The 18,317-nt window shown below is 39.9% G+C and overlaps 1 protein-coding gene across 1 annotated transcript in view; it reads right to left on the minus strand.

Annotated features, from left to right (window-relative positions):
- veph1 (ventricular zone expressed PH domain-containing 1) overlaps nucleotides 1-18,317 on the minus strand; it is a 166,450-nt gene that overhangs the window by 62,500 nt on the left and 85,633 nt on the right. Inside the window, exon 7 of the mRNA XM_036585135.1 lies at nucleotides 407-627. Coding sequence (XP_036441028.1) covers nucleotides 407-627 — 221 coding nt within the window. The remainder of the gene's footprint in view (nucleotides 1-406; nucleotides 628-18,317) is intronic.

Here is an 18,317-nt window from a genome sequence, read left to right on the forward strand (position 1 = left end):
AATCTGGAGAACCATTTTACCATGCAAAGATCGCTGTAGGCGTGAAAATGGTTCTTTGAGTGTTCATGGATTTATATAGTGCCATTATCTTTACTTAAGAACCCTTGAAAAACCATTTTTAAGAGTGTAAATGGAACATAGGCTTTTCTAACTACCTCAGAATAATAATGCAGTTATTTTAATATTCAATATTAATTCTTTTTTGTTATAAAGTTATTCTTGTGTAACTGTTATATTATGTTTCTCCTCCGTTCCTTTATATGTCTTGTAAATGCCATTCCAAGACAAATAGACCAACAAAAATGGTCCAAAATGACTTAAGTACCTCTGTTGTCTTATTAACACCTGTCCTTCTACTTTATTCAGTATTAGTGCTTTTGTTAGGACAGCATGTGTGTCAGGATACCTGCTGACTGCAGCGCTGTCAGCCTCCAGCCTGCGTCCCAGCAGCCTGGCGATGGCGCTGAAGCTGTTGCTCATGCGGTAGATGTCCTTGGCTCCTCCCCCGAGGATGTTGGTGTAGCGGTCAGTCAGGCTGCGAATCTCCAGCAGGAGGGTGTGGTGGACACTGTGCTCCATACACGCTAACAGAGACACCAGGTACAGCAGAGCCTCACGCGCTTGCTCCTGAAACACACACACACGGCAACATGCAGTGATTAGGAAGACTCACTTATGTGGTTTCGGATCCTGTAAGACAAACTGACTATAAAAAAGCACAGACAACATAAACTGCAACAAAAGGTTTGGACAAAATATGCACTTTTGTCCATTTTATAGGTAACGGTATAACACACAGTGCTGAAAATCACACAAACGCAGGTACAGTCGAATGCAAAAGTATGAATACCCTTGGTCAAATGGCGTTTTGTTGATTTTCCACATGGAGCAAACTTGAATATGGCATTTTCTGCACATTTTTGTGCACGCTTTCTATTTATTTGCCATATGGGGAAAACAGAGAAAATGTGCCATAACTTTTGCACAGGCCACATTTTGTGTTAAATTCAGCAAATAAACAGTAACAGTGCATTAAAATGTGCAGAAGTGTGTTCCCCATAGAGGACATTATTTATTTTCCCTTACAAAATTAACACAATATCTCATTTGACCAGGGGTGCCCAAACTTTTGCATATGACTGCAACATCCCAGCATGGTTTGAGCTTCTGTTACCCGATTACTTGTTAGCTACATTAGCTCCTACATTAGACGACTTTTGCAGTAAAGTTTTTCATCAGTTTGACTTTTCAACAACTATCGCTTTAATACTGTAATGCATCTGTCAATCACCCATCAATGGCCCATTAACACATGTGGTGTTAATTCAGATGCATGGTGTAAAATAGGACTCAAATTCTGACCGCTGACTGAATTACTGTGTAGCAAATTATTAAACCAATTAATTATTTAAAAAATGATCTGATATAATTTTCTTAAAGTAGCATAATTTCTAATAGCTGTATATCAGAAAGTATGTATTACTTTCAGGAATTCAAGTAACATCATGTGAATGCAGGATGAACAAAAATATAGGCTGAAAAATCTTGTTTCCACAAGAGTTGGAAGTGTCTGAGGAGAATCAGAGCATTTGTGAGGTCATCCACTGAGGTCGGACAAGAAGGCCTGACTCACAATCAACATTACAGCTAATCCCAAATGTGTTTAGTCGGGTTGAGGTCAAGACTTTGTGCAGGCCATGGAAGTTTCTCCACACCAAACTCGTCACATCATGTCGTTACGGACCTCGCTTTGTGCACAGGGTCTCAGTCATGCAGGACCTCTTGCCACTAAGTTGTAAGCATCTAATTGGCTAAAATGTCTTTGTGTGCTGTAGCATTAACATCATCCTTCACTGGAACTTAGGTGCCCAAACCCTGAGAAACAGCCCCAGTCCATTATCCCTCCTCCACCAAACTATACTGCTGACACAGTACGCAACCTGGTCCATCAGATAGTATAGAGTGAGTGACCACTTCAGAGAGCACATTTCTACCGCTCCAGAGCCCAGTAGTAGTGTGCTTTACACCATCATTACACACTAATCTTAGGCTTGTGTGCAGCTGCTAAACCATGGAAACCCACTTCATGAAGCTCCTGAAGTACTCTGTACGTTTGCTTGGTCTACTGCTTCGTGGCTAAGCTGTTGTAGCTCCTAGATGCTTCCATTTCACAATAATAGCACTTACTGTTGTCTAGGGCAGATCTAGCAGGGCAGAAATTTCACAGCCTTTCTGGCATCCTATGGCAGTGCCACGTTTAAAGCCACTGATCTCTTCAGTACAACCCATTCCACTGCCAATGTTTGTCTATGAAGATTGCATGGCTATGTGCTTGATTCTCTACTCCTGTTAGCAATGGATGTGGCTAAAACACCTGAACTCAAAAATTAGAAGAGGTGTCCACATACTTTTGGCAACGCGGTATATGTATTTCCTTCTAAGCAGTATTGTCACTGGTTTACCACATTTCATTATACTGCACTACGTAGTGCTCACTGGTTCCACACCCAGCATATAACTGATTTGACTGTTTACTGACCTCAGGCCACAGTGACAGGAAACCCAATCACTGTTTTCCTGTGAAATTTAATTTTCCACAGAAATTTAATTTAATAGGAAATAATTTCTTCCATGAAAATTAAAACATTGGCAGCTTCATCACATCCTTGTTAATAAATGATATCAAAACAAGATCAAGAAGATAAAGGAAAAAAAAAAAACAAGTGCGGAAATAAAGTATGAATGCTGTAATACCAGTCAAACATGACGTAGTGTATATTAGTGCTTGAGCAAACTACTTCAAATATACACTGATCAACCACAACATTAAAACCTTGTTTCTACGCTCATTGTCCATTTTATCAGCTCCACTTACTATATAGGTGCACTTTGTAGTTCTACAGTTACAGACTGTAGTCCATCTGTTTCTCTGCATACTATGTTAGGCCCCTTTTACCCTGTTCTTCAGTGGTCAGGACCCCCATGGACCCTCACAGAGCAGGTACTATTTGGGTGGTGGATCATTCTCAGCACTGCAGTAATACTGACGTGGTGGTGGCGTGTTAGTGTGTGTTGCGCTGGTACGAGTGGATCAGACACCTCAGTGTCCACCAACCAAAAATATCCAGCCATCAGCGTCCTGTGGGCAGTGTCCTGTGACCACTGATGAAGAACTAGAGGATGACCAACACAAACTGTGCAGCAGCAGATGAGCTATCGTCTCTGACTTTACATCTACAAGGTGGACTGACAAGGTAGGAGTGTCTAATAGAGTGGACAGAGAGTGGACACAGTGTTTAAAAACTCCAGCAGCACTGCTGTGTCTGATCCACTCGTACCAGCACAACACACACTAACACACCACCACCACGTCAGTGTTACTGCAGTGCTGAGAAATAGTATCTGCTCTGTGGGGGTCCATGGGGGTCCTGACCACTGAAGAACCGGGTAACAAAGTATGCAGTGAAACAGATGGACTACAGTCTGTAACTGTAGAACTACAAACTGCGCTTATATGGAAAGTGGAGCTGATAAAGTGGACAAAGAGTGTAGATACAAGGAGGTGGTTTGATGTTAGGGCTGATAGCCGTATAGTGACTAGGAGAATGAGTAAGCACATTGGTGCCTCCATGAATTTGGAGAATTGACTACGCATGTAAACATCTGGTAGTGTTTAAATCAGACACTAGCTTGGCTCCAGAAAACTGCGTCTGTACAGATCCGGGCCAAGAACAGCCAGAGCTGTGCTGATTCAATAAGGCCCAAATTCTACGCGCCTCTCTAATCTCCTCTTACCTCCGCCGTATCTTCGTCTAACAAGATCAAATGAATGCTAATCATTAGAGCTTTGTGCCAACTTCTGTGATAAGGCTTTAGTAGACTGTTGGTAGTCATCTCAGAGATTACATCTCACCCCCTGAGCGAATATGAGTCAAGACATCAGGGACTAAGGATCTGCTTCCTGCTGAGATGTTTGGCTGAGAGTAACATTAGGAAGTGTTTGGCTTAGCGACAAGAGTTAAGACAGACAGATGGACTGATAGAGGGAGGTGACTCAGCATTACCTAATCAGAATCACATGTATTTGCCATATCCCATCATCATTTGGCTGTTAAATGATTTAAATAATTCATCGCATTTGTCTTATCTGCCCAAATTTGACCCTAAAAAAAGCCTGTGTTCCATATAAAGAGCAGTGTGTTATGCTATGGCTATAGCAGTGGACAAATTAAGCAGGGTTTCATGCATAGACGTCAACTATGGGGGGCAGTTTCCCTCCCAATCCTTGCACAGAACTCGAGAAAAGAGAAGGAAACTGCATGGAATCAATTAAAAAAGCTGTGATGGTGAATCTGAATGTAACAGCTGCAGTACAGTACGATGATATGGCAACCAGGAAAACTGTGCTGCTTTCTGCATGTGTGTATTTGACTTGCTGGTTCATTTTTCCTGTTTGGCTTCTACAGCAGGCAAAGACACTGGTACATCATGAGGTTTAGCTGGCTTACAATGAGGGGAACCAAGTATTTAGACATCTTTGTTTTTGTTATTTAATACACTTTCGGTGCACGTATACACTTTAAATAAAAAAAAAAATAAAAAAAAGATTTGCATCAAAAAGCATAAAAAAGATTTGTTAAGGTAAAAAGTACCATGAATAAAAAACTCCAGCAGCACTGCTGTGTCTGATCCACTCGTACCAGCACAACACACACTAACACACCACCATGTCAGTGTTACTGCAGTGCTGAGAATGATCCACCACTCAAATAATACCTGCTCTGTGAGGGTCCGTAGGGGTCCATGATCGGTGTATAGTAATTAGGTTTTTGCAGCATTGTGGTTGAATTTTGCACACTTTTCTGACAACGTCAACTCAAGATACTTTACAGAAAGAAATACAACAAAATTCATAAAACACATCTAAAAAGAAGAGTCTTAAGACTCTACTTAAAACAATCTAGAATTTCTTGACACATTTAAAAGGAAAATTCTTACGATTCTACCTAAAAGATCCAGAGTTTCTGAAGCAAAGCACTGAAAACAGGTCTAAAAAGAAAAGTCTTAAGATTCTCCTTAAGAAAAGAGACCCAGCATTGCTTAAACCAAAACAAGACTTAAGTTATAAATCTTAATATTCTTTTTAAAAAGAGATAAAGATCCGGAATTTCTTAGAGGCTCGTTCAATAATCTTGGACCCAATACACTAAAAGCACCCATGGAGCATCTTGAGGCACAAGACGTGCCTGTCTGGACCCAACGTGGCCTCTAGGTATATCTATGGTCCAAACAGTGTGCAAAGCTGGTAGAAACCTACCTCAACAGGGTTAAAGCTGTTAATGCATGGCATTGTATTTAAACACAATAACAACATGACCAGCACCCTTGTTTATTATGTAGTTTCACAACCAATCTGCGCTCAGCAGCAGTGCACGCGAGTCCTGGCCGTCTCTGCCAAGGCCCTGGCCAACACGCCATGTTAGTGAATAATTAGCGACGCAATCAGACCGTAACGAGTGAGCGTAAGCTGCCTATTAAGCTCTTACAGTAAAACTTTTCAACAAAGTGCACGGCCCTCCTGCTCATGCCTGGCCAGAAATCAAGCCGCTCTCCGCAGCCTCCATCTCGACGTCCCCCTGTTTTAATGGCGGTTTGGAGGGAGCGCCATAGTGTTCGAGCTTGTCTGGATGAACTAATTCAGCACGGTTCTACTTTATAGGAATATCTACACCCCAAAACACTGAATGAAAATTAGTGAGGACCAGTCGGCATGGCTCATTTGCATTACGCTAACTCGCCTTCATTTTCACTGGCAGCATCAGAACTTGGGAGTAACCTATTTCTTTAACTTTGCTAGCACTGAGCCTGTGGTTTGGGAGGTGCCTCTGTTGTATTTAGGTGTTTATTTTGTTATAGTTAATGGCGAGCTGGCAGAAGGACTGTCCAATACATCGTAGCACAAAGGATTTTAACAACTTCAGCACTTTCTTTTTGGAAAACGCTTGTGGAGTTCAGAGGCGGACACATGTATTTTGTGCCTATGACTTCGGCTCTTTGCGAAAAGGTGTGAAAAACAGGGAAAGACTCTAAAAAGAGCTCCGAACAAACAAGCTGTGAACAGATGAAATGCTCTTGAAACAACACATAAGCAAACTCCCTTTCATCTAGTTCACTCAGTCTCCTTAATGCTGCCCAAAACTCCACTTACAAGTCATCTTGTTCTTTCATCACCTTTCATCTCCTTCATTCCCTTTCGGCCTTTCAGTGTTGCTTCCTCCACACCCTGTTTCTGGCTGATCGAGGGAGCTCCAGAAACGTCAGGGTCAGCATTAGTGAAACGGCTATTTCAGTTTCAATCTAGTACAACAAGGGTTATCCTGAGTTATAAGAGTGCAAGACAAATTATATTTTGTGAGATATTTTATTAGCAGTAAGACGTTTGGCATATATAACAGGGATGTAGCTATAGGACGGCCTGGGGGGTCTAGGCCACCTCAGTTGGACCATCACCCTAACCCTGAACCTTAATACCCTGGGGTCTGAGGGCATTCTTTCGATTCTTGCATATCTTATGCTCAAAATTCTTCTTTAAAGGCTTTTCGGTAACACTTTCTATGAATGTCACCTTTGTAAGCATCTATAAACACATTCATAACATGTTATAATGCATTCATAAGGAATTATAAACATGGCTATAAATATTTATAAAAATGCATTACACGTTATAGCCATGTTTATTATGCATTATGAATTGTTAACATAATACATTATAAGTACTGTTCATAACAAATTATAAGAGCTCATAAGTTGTATTTGTCCGCTCTAAGTAAAGTGAAGCGTACTGTACTAAAGCCTCCTCCAGTGTTCAGAGTGAGGCTTCAAGTTGAAGTATTTACTGAAGTATTTACTGAAACACTAAAACATACACAATAAAGCTCATTACAGGCTTCAAATGTCAGAGTTTAAACTAGAGCTGCCATCAGTGTTTTACCCAATGTGGGAAAGTCAATGTTCACCACCGTTAGCTTGGTATTTGTCTACTTTACGCTCTCCAAGCTGGGACTGACTTCTTTGGCACTGACATTATAACATGTTATTAACACTATTTATAATCCATTATATTAACAATTCATAATGTATAATAAACATGGCTATAAAGTGTAATTCAGTGTAATTAATTTTTATAAATGTTTATAATCATGTTTATAATGCCGTATGAAGGCATTATAACATGTTATAAATCTGTTTATAGATGCTTACGAACGTGACATTCATAGAAAGTGTTACCGGCTTTTCATATAACACGATACTCATGTTTCACATTAAAATGCTCCGTTATCTTCATCACTACTTTCCAAAACTGCTGCAGCAACTTCAGCAGCTGTAAACTCTCTGCACGCCATTTCACAAGAAAGAGATGTACATGCCTATATACAGTACAGAACAAGGAGATCAGCTCTCATTTAACTTCGAGATGAATTTCAAAATGGTCATTACCAGTGATTCATTTGCTAAGTCATTGCTTTGGTGTCCCAGGTGGTTGCTAGGGCATTCCTATGGAGTCCCAAGCATGTGTTAAGTGTGAGATATGTCTTATGACATCATTTGTGTTTAAAAGAATGCTGTATGAAAATCTTACACAGTCCCAAAAGCACAAGCACAGTATGCCCATATAGGCTCTACAAACCTGCAAAGTTTTGTGGTTGTAGCTCAAAAAATGCGACCCATAAAAATGGTACCAAAACAAGCACAGAATAATATAATGAACGTTTTGTCAAGCCAACTCAATCATCACTTCTATTGACCAATGAGGCTACAGAATACTGCATGACACGTTATAATATACTACATTACACATAACTACATTAATAAACACAATGTTTTGCCCACACAGAGGCCCAAGACTGTGGGTGTCTGGGATGCTTATGACCCAAAGTTTAAGTCATAAGATATCCCCCCTCAAATAAAGACATACTTAAGGCAACATCACATCAGCAAACTACTAATGAAGCAGGCTGAAGATTTCCTGAAGCAGTTCCAGAGTGGAGATCTGCAAAAACAGTCCCGCTCCCACCTGCTCCAAGAGCAGCGAGATTTCATCCCGCTCCCGCAGAAAACTGGAAACATTTCGCCCGCAACCGAAACGATTTGACCCGTGGCGATCTGTGGCATGAGTGATGCGGCAGCGCAGGCACTACAGCTCGGACGCATTGGCCTTTCATACATACAGTGTTTGTTCTACAGAGCAGCGAGAAAGATATACAGACATTCCTGCTTCCAGATGAGTAAATGGTTACATCAGTCACTCTGCTCAATAAAAATATCATTTATAAATGTACACGGCATATTTGTTTGTCCCAGACAGCGTTCTGACTTCTGATTAGGCAAATTTTCAAGCCTGGTAGACCAACCGGGAAAACTGTCTGCAGCACGGAATGTTTAACTAGTATTTCGTACAAAATTACATAAAAATCACCTTTTAAAGTTTTTTAATACAGTCTTCTGTTTCATTTTCATTGATTTTCACAGCTCATTTAAGTGTATTTAGCTGCATGATGCTTCTGTGCGGCGTCTGGGACTCTGCCGCTTCGCACTTACCACTTAACATGGGCGCCGAAATGAAATTCAAGACTTTGCGTCGCTCACGCCACGCAGGCGCAGTATGTGTGAATCAGACCTATGAGAAACTGCGTGTTGTTCACACGATCAGAATGACTTTATTCATTTTAACTGTTTTACTGTTATATAGTGTTTATATATGTCATTTAGTGATTTTTCTACTTTATTTAGACTATTCATTAATTTGTGGGATTTCTCTATATGCGTGCTTCCGCCTGCTCCCGCGGGCAACGTTGAAAATTTGTCCCGCGCTGCAAGATATTGTGTTGGGTCCTGCGGGAATCTGCAGTATTGCAGACCTCTATTCCAGACTGATGCAATATGGCTGATATTGCAGGTGGGAGCTCTGGGCACTGATTAAAAGGAGTAAAAACCAGAGACTTAAATCCTGGATACTTAATGTACTACATATTTTGCACCTTAGTTCCAAAGACACATCATTTTGTTGCTCATATATGGTTAAAATCACAAATAAAGTCTCTGAATCTAAGCGGAGTAAGGATGGGAGGAGATGGGATTGGGGTTGTAAGGTTGGGTCTCCAGACACTGCCCCGAAGTAAGGCCATTTCATGATGGCTGAGGGGAAACTTAAAGGCTGGAGGAAAACACATGACTTCATGCCTGTGTTTACGTATGGATGTCAATAAAATGAGCATGAGTTGGACCAGACTGAAATGTGAACCGAGCCATTGAGCATGTAAGCACCATTTCCATTAAAATTTCCTTTGTAAGATGTTCCCTTTGTAGAAAAAACAATAGTATAAAACATGCCAAAATATGGCTTTATTATAAAATACTGGGTGAAACTCTGAAGGCTACCTACATAAGGACTTAATAATGCATGCATGTTACATAAATGTTCCATTTATAATGCTGTTAAGAAGCATCAATCCCTGAACACTAGAAATCAGTGGTGTTATAAAGTCCCCTATGTAGGTAGCCTCCAAATAAAGTGTTAACCTAACGTTGCTGAATGCTACGTGTTATGAAGCCCAGTGGTTATTTTGAGTCATAATCGCAAATGATTTTCTTGTTCTCAGCACGGACTTGTTTAGAGGCGAATTGTTTTTACATGCTTTCGCCCGAGCCAAAACCACAAAGCCAAATTCAGATGGACAATGGGTTCCATTTACTGGTGCCAGATTGACACGCAACTGGCAGAAAATGTGCACCGCTCATCCAAGAAGCCTCTTTGATGCCCCTCCTGCCTGCTGAAGCATTCTAGTGTCCTTGGGTTTACCATGGGGAGATTGCTGGGAGGCCCCATAGAGTGCTTTTGAGGGTTCCAAATCAATCCCAAGCCAGTTCTCCCTCTGCAAGAGGAAGCCAAAACAAATGCAGACTGCCACAAAGGTTTTCCCCACCATACGCAGACACGTGATTGCTAATGTCATCAGTTTTGTGTACTTACAGTAGTGCAAAAGTCAGGGACCACCCTTCATTTATTTGATTTCCACTCAGAAAAGAACAGAAAACATATATTTAACAGAAAATACAGAGAAGTGTCAATAACTGAATATAACAGAACTTCTTACAGTATTTAGTGTGTCCACCCTTTGCCTTTATTATAGCTTCCATTCTTTTTAGGAGACTTGCTTTCTGTTTTTCAATATATTTGGATATTTTTCCATGCCTTCAAAGTTCAGTCTAAGAAGTTGTGCATTTGCTGCTTCTCACGAAACCCAAACTCATGGTCTGGACTCTGATCAGTCCACTGTTCTGACAACACCAGCAGCTTGCTTTGCAAATTTTCTTCTCTATTGTCCGTCTCCTTTTCTCAGTAAGAGCTTCTTGACAGCTACACATCCTTTCAGACCCATAGCACTGAGTCGTCTTCTCACAGTGGAAGGATGGACAGAAACACCTGTGGATTTTTTTCAGATCTGAAGATGAAAGCTTTAAGTGTTATTTATCTGTTTTAGTGGTCTACCTGTTCTTGCAGAGTAGTTAGTCTCTTTTTCTATATACTGTTAACCCCTTAAATGGCCAGGGCCCACTGGCAGGCCGAACGTTTTACTACACACTTCTATAATCTAAGAATAGTTTAACCAGTTTGCAATGAAGTCCCTGTTGTTACTGAATAATAAGCCATTGTATGTAGTAAGTCTTTTTAGAGAGTCAATAAGTTTTTGGTAACACTTTACTCTAGAATGCTGTTCATAAGGCTACATGACACCTACACAAGCTTGTCATGACAACTGACATAACCGTACATAAATGTTTATAAATACTTATTCCAACAGACGTCATTCACTATAAAGGATACGTTTGCCAATTTTCATCAAAGTTAGCTAAAGTAGCCTTTATGACAGATGACGCCTGTTGGAATCAGCATTTATAAACAGTTATGTAGGGTTATGGCAGTTGCCATTGCAAGCTTATGTAGGTGTCATGTAGGCTTATGAACAGCACCCTACAGTAAAGTGTTACCAAGTTTTTGAACCAGTTTTAGAAACTCTTGTTTTGTCCTTTGGCTTTTTGCTTTCTTAAACAAGTGGATTGTCTTATATAATCTACTCAGAAATCATGAAAATGAAACAAATGAAAGGTGGTTTCTGACTTTTGCACAGTACTGTATATTTAGAGTATACTAGTACTGGCTTAGATGTTTCCTCAGCTTAGCCTAAAACTCCTGGCCCAACTCCACTGAGACTGCAGCAATATCACTGGATCTGTTTAGCCATTATTCATGCTTTCTCCACACAGCCTACAACCACAATAGCATAAAATTAACGTTTGTTTTTCTAAACCATTGTTATTTTTTTCCCAGATGTTGTAATTGTAACCAGTTCCCACTGTAGACGTTCTCTCTCATGTCACATGATAACCTGGGTGGGCGAAGGCTTCATACACCAAAACAATCTCTACTACTGCAGCAGACATACATGTCCATTTGATCAGCTCCACTTACTATATAGGTGCTCTTTGTAGTTCTACAGTTACAGACTGTAGTCCATCTGTTTCTCTGATACTTTGTTAGCCCCCTTTTACCCTGTTCTTCAGTGGTCAGGACCCCCATGGACCCTCACAGAGCAGGTACTATTTGGGTGGTGGGTCATTCTCAGCACTGCAGTAACACTGATGTGGTGGTGGTGTGTTAGTGTGTGTTGTGCTGGTCTGAGTGGATCAGACACAGCAGTGCTGCTGAAGTTTTAAACACCTCAGTATCACTGCTGGACTGAGAATAGTCCACCAACCAAAAATATCCAGCCAACAGCGTCCTGTGGGCAGCGTCCTGTGACCACTGATGAAGGACTAGAGGATGACCAACACAGACTGTGCAGCAGCAGATGAGCTATCGTCTCTGACTTTACATCTACAAGGTGGACTGACAAGGTAGGAGTGTCTAATAGAGTGGACAGTGAGTGGACACAGTGTTTAAAAACTCCAGCAGCACTGCTGTGTCTGATCCACTCAGACCAGCACAACACACACTAACACACCACCACCACGTCAGTGTTACTGCAGTGCTGAGAATGATCCACCACCCAAATAGTACCTGCTCTGTGAGGGTCCATGGGGGTCCTGACCACTGAAGAACAGGGTAAAAGGGAGCTAACAAAGTATCAGAGAAACAGATGGACTACAGTCTGTAACTGTAGAACTACAAAGTGCACCTATATAGTAAGTGGAGCTGATAAAATGGACAATGAGCGTAGAAACAAGGAGGTGGTCATAATGTTATGACTGATCGGTGTACAATGCAACAATTAATGTTCGATTTGTCCAAAATGCAGATGTTCTGAGATGTTATACAGATAAAAAAGCTGTATAAAATTAAGAAAAGACATTGAGGCAGCCATAATGAGAAGAAATTATTGTAAATACATAATTATTTATTATTTACAGACTTGACATTTTGAATAAAACATCTATAAATGTCTTCTGTAGTCCAGTTTACAATGTTTAAGGGTGACAAATAAGGAGGGTGGGAAAACACTTGGGATGTCAACCTGGAACAGACCATCCCATCAGAACAGAAATGATCATAGGACAAAGGTTGTCAGTTACTTGCACTGACCCTTCCCTCTAAGGGGACAAGTGGACCCAAACCATGCCAGCAAAACACCCCCAACAACATAACAGAGCCACTGGACTTTTGCAACACCTATTGAGAAATATCTGATGCACAACTGGTACTGTCTTGATTTTCAGAAGGAATGGTAATGTATAACTGTATGTCATTAGTATAGACATTACCTCAACGCAAGCAAATGGAAAACCAAAGGCCTTGAAACTGAACCTTGTGGGACACCAAAAGAAATGTAACAATTTTTTGATGATTTCCCAGGCAAACCAAGGACTGTCTGTTCATTACTATGATTTAAATAATTCTAAAAGTGTGCCTAAAGGGGCCTACCAAGTTTTCAAGATGGTGAATTAGAATCTTGTCATCAACTGCATTGAAAGATGTACTAAGATGTAATCAGACTGAAGTATTCTGTGCATCAGCACTAAGGTTCTAGACCTCTTCTCTTTGCATGGTAGGATATTATTATTATATATGGGATTATTTTCAGCTTTTTCCTTTAATTTGCCACCCATCTGTACACTGAATAAGATTGTAGGCAACATGAAAAGTGATTCCAGTTGAAATTAGAATGGTGGAGATGCCTGATTGGCTGGAACTTTGTCCTTTCTGAAGATAAAACTGTACGGATTCTTAGGCATAAACAACTGGGAAATGAAAATGAATTCCAGCAGATTTTGTTCAGAAAAAGTGCCACAACCCAATGTTTACAATGTAGCTTCACATTTCTGAGGTTTTTAATTGGAGCCTATTGGCCAGATCTCAATCTATTGGTCAAACATATTTCAATTTCATTTGCACTATGTCGGCCAGGCCTGTCTCCTTATACAGTGCTGTAACGTGACAGGACATCTGTTTCAATATAAATCAGACTCTCTCCACACACTTAGAATCCAATCTTTAATTAGTGTTGATGTTCTGCTTTAGGGTGGATCTGAAATACAACAAAACTGATGTGTCTAAACCTGACAATTCAGGTTAACATGAGGCCTTCAATTAAAGTACAGCCTTCTAAATTAAGGTTAGACAGACTGTGAATAACAACGAAAAAAGGGACACAAATACCTAAAAGCACAGTTTGAAAAACACTTTGTGGAGAAAAGGAACCTTCGAAAGGTTGAATTATAGATGTATGATTTTTGGGGCTCGTCCATCACCTGGCCACTGGGCCAATTGCAACATGTTAGCTGGGTTGTGGAATGTGCCGCTTTGATGTTTGTTTTCTCAGCCTGGTCAACACTTCTAGGAGTAGAAATGATGACCAGGGCCAAGATGAAATCTGCCAGGATTAGTTTAGCAGAAATGACCATGTCTTCAAGGCTTGATGTGTCTACACATGCATAATAATAATAATAATAATAATAATAATAATATTGTTATAATAATAATAATAGTGCTTTACAGACAGGTGATAAAATGTAACAAAATAGAGGAAATCAGCATTAAGTATTATCGTTGTTCAATAACAGCATAATAAAACAAAATGCTTAATTAAAATGTTTTCAGATGTTTCTTAAATGTGTGACTATTTAATAAAAGGTGGTTTTAAGTCCCATAATTTAAAAGCATTATAACAAAAAGAGTCAGCATTGTCTACATTTGATGGTTTTTATCTGCAGATCTAAGATGATGTGTTGGAACATAAACAAACATACACAGGGGTTATAAAGCAATTTAGAGCTTTAAAAAGTAGCATTAGAACTTTTAAATCTTTAAAGATTCAGGTAGCCAGTTCAGTTCCTCAAACTCGGAGTGATATGAGCTCTATTTTTCATTCTTGTTAGGATTTGTGCTGCTACATTCCTTAAGTTGTAAACGATGTATTATTTTTCTTAGGAAGCCCAGTAAGAAGAGCACTACAGCGATCACCTCTGTAACAAATGGATAAACAAGTTTCTCTGCTTCACTCTGGGACAGAAAAGGCTGAACTTTTTTAGAACTACTTCTGTGTCTGAGGGATAAAACAGAGCTCAGAATCTAAGATTACAGCCTTCAGATTTGGGATACAAAGATCTCACAATGCAGACTTCTCTGAATTCTGGTACCAAGAATCAGTACTTCAGTTCTTTCTTGATTGTTGCGACATCCACTAAGAATTATCAGACATATTACAAGTAAGTCTGTTTGATTTTTTAGAAGGAACAGACATAAATAATTGCATGTCATCAGAACAGCAATGAAAATTGATAACACATTTCCTGACAACGTTACCTCAAGGTAAGCAAAGAGAAAAGCAAAGGCCCTAAAAGTGAACCCTGCGGGACTGTTACATTTTTCTGTTGAGCGATTTCCCAGCGAAAACCAAGAACTGTCTGTTCATTAAATATGATTTAAACCATTCTAAAACTGTGCCTGAGATGCCTCACCCAGTTTTCAAGGCAGAAATCAGTGACAAAAAGGACAATACAGGTACAACACAAATACAAGAGAAACACTATAGAGAAAACAAGTACATCTTTAACAGAATCTTAAACGAGGAAGGAGAGGAGGCATCCCAAATAAATTTAGAGAAGGTATTCCATAATTTGAGAGCCCCAGGTAATTTTGAGCTTTAAAAACTAGTAGCAGAACTTTAAAATCTAACAAAAAAGAAAAGCAAAGGCCCCAAGACTGAACCTTGAGGGACTCCACAAGAAATGGCAAGAAATTTCCAAGTGAAACCATGAACTGGCTATTACTTTAATATAATTAAATAATTAAATCTTTCTAAAACTGTGCCAGAGAGGCCGACCCAGCATTCAAGACACTGGATTAAAGGTCTTGTCCAGCTCTAGAGTGGGCAGACAGAGACCCACAGCATGAAGGAACAGTAACGACTGAAAATAAACCATGTTTTCTTTCTTTCGAGCTTCTCTTCCTAAGAGAGAACATGTTTCGCAATTATGAGGTCCTGCTGCAGCTGGGTTTCTCCAAACTCCACATGCCTTCTGAAACAACATGCGACTCAAAAATGGCCAGAGCTATTGACTGATTTATTGTTCGTTATTCACACTGCGGTTTACAGCAGACTGCTGCGACGACTAACAGAAGTAAACTACCAGTTGCGCAAGAGATGCATGCATTCCCCATTGAAGAAGACGCAGGAATGCCGCTGGCTGTGTCATTTTGAAGAATCCACAGTTTTTTTTACGATTCAGGGCTCATTAGGATATGTTTAAAGATGTAGTGCTTGCAAAGGGAGAAGTAAACACTCTCAAATGCCATGGGATTGTGCCGGTCTTCTCTGGCTTTCGCCGGGGGATGGGGTAAGAATGCTGGCATCTCTGACAGTTAGAACTGGAGACTCTCAGCATGCAGTTCTACCCAGGGGAAGATGAGCAATTTGGCCTGTCACTAGTAATCATCCCACAATTACCATCCAATGATGGTCCAAGCTATCCAGTCCGCCTTCCAGTCAAAAGTTTAGACACACCTACACAAACTTCCTCTGCAATTTCCCTTTGGTATCAATGAAGTCTATCTATCTGTCTGTCTGTGTATCTATCGATCTATCTATCTATCTGTCTGTCTGTCTGTCTGTCTGTCTATCTATCTGTGTATCTATCTATCTATCTGTCTATCTATCTATCTTTGCCTTGATGCTTTACACAGTCGTGATCATTCTCTCAAGCAGCTTCATGGAGAGCCACTTGAGATGCTTTTCCAACAGCAGTGAAGAAGATTCCCATATCAATGCTGTCAGAACAAAACCATATATCCATTAAAAGCATAAGCCTTTATATCAGCATGTCTTCAAGATTATGAAAGGTGTGCCCAAACTTTTGACCAGTATTTTACAGGCCCAGCTCAGGAAGAACTTTCTGTTGAGTTATTTCTCCATTTGGTAACATTTTACTAGGACAGTCCACTATGGATACTTTGTAGACAGTGGTGGACGAAGTACACAAACCATGTACTTGAGTTAAAGTAGAGATACCCAAGGTAAAATATTACTCCAGTAAAAGTAGAAGTTCCTCCCTTCAGACCTCCACTTGAGTAAAAGTACTAAAGTATTTGCCTTCAAATGTACTTAAGTATCAAAAGTAAAAGTACTGAAAGATTAATTATGGCTCTGATGTACTATTATCATTTTATAACAAGACTTCATTAACTCATTTTAGGTGAAAATACTCCAGTGTCTCTCTTGGTAAACCAGTCTTTTAATAGAAGGTCATTAATTAGCGACGCTGATGTCTATTAAAATGATCATAAGCACAAAACACTGAAGGCAAACAGTTTACATTAGGTAGAACTGAGTGGCTCTGAAATCACTTTTTACAAACAAGCGAAGTTTCAGTTTAAGATTTATTTGCAACTTAATTACAAGTTTAAGTTTAATAAAAACTTTAAACTCAGGTTCACAAATGAGTTTCCTTTACTAAACTGCATCTGTAGGTCTCTGTTCATAAACATCAACTAGCCAAAACAAATTCACTATAAAATAAAAATAGTGTTTGTATAAAGTCAGAAAAAAGACACGTCAGTCACAACTGCATATGTGTACATATTTCTATATTGTGGTCTGTTCACACAAAGTTAGGTTAGTTCATCATTTATGTTGAATAGACTCTCCCAAAATTTTAAGCTGCTGCACTAACATTGAACCGTGTGCTGCACTGGGTCGGTATGACCAACAGGTCAAAACAAGCTCAAAACAAAGTGAACGCTGTGCCCTGATTGGTGTTCTTACTTCACGCTTCTTTCATTTTGACGTTATATTTGTTTTTATACACACATAAGACGATCGACAGGAGCGACAGATTTCTCATAATGTAGTGGAGTAAAAAGTGAGATATTTGACTTTGAAATGTGGTGGAGTGAAAGTGAAAAGTCACCCAAAATGGAAATACTTCACTAAAGTACAGATACACGAAAAAACTACTGAAGTACAGCAACAAATTACGTTTACTTAGTTACTGTCCACCACTGTTTTGTAGATTCTTACTTTGCATCAACTTCCACTCAACCAAATATCTACTGATGACACCTTCGGCTTTCCCTAACCTTAAATATGAAACTCATTCTCAATTCAAAACCTGGGATCATTGCCATACCTGTACTGGTAATGGTCAGGCTTTGCAGCCCTCAAATGGTAGTTTACCAGGAGTTTATCCCAGTAGTTTACCCTGCTTCGCTTCACTTTGCCAGTGTTTTATATCACACACCTCAAATGGTGTCAGTGCACTGTAAGCAACCTTCAAGGCACCACCCTCTTTCTAGGAAATGTATCTCTTCCCACATGAGTTCTGTTCATGACTATCCCTGATAATGACTCAGGAACTGTACCAGGTCTCATTCCAACCAATTGGTGTAAACCTTCTGAGGAATTCAACTCTGGCTTGTGCTTGCATTTAACCCCGTTCCACTTAATTACCATTAAATTCCCAAGTAAATGTGAGCCCAAAACTGCAACCTAACACCTTCACCTTACCCTAACCTTGGTTTGCAGTTTCACCAGAGAGTTTGGAGCTTCTGTAGATACACTTTTGGGAGGTGGAAGCCTGCCTGATCCTTAAACTGAGCCAGTATGCAGAATGTCGAGGGTGGAGAAATTACGGCCCACAATAGCATTTTTGGCAGAACTTCCACAACATAACAATTAAATCTTAAAAACTATGTTTGGCTGTTCAAAGTAGAAAGTTACCCACTGTGGTCTTCTTGCAGTTTTGTAACATTATGGGCATCTTCT

The sequence above is a fragment of the Colossoma macropomum genome, unplaced genomic scaffold (genome assembly GCF_904425465.1).
Source record: "Colossoma macropomum unplaced genomic scaffold, Colossoma_macropomum, whole genome shotgun sequence".
Classification (NCBI taxonomy): Eukaryota; Metazoa; Chordata; class Actinopteri; order Characiformes; family Serrasalmidae; genus Colossoma; species Colossoma macropomum.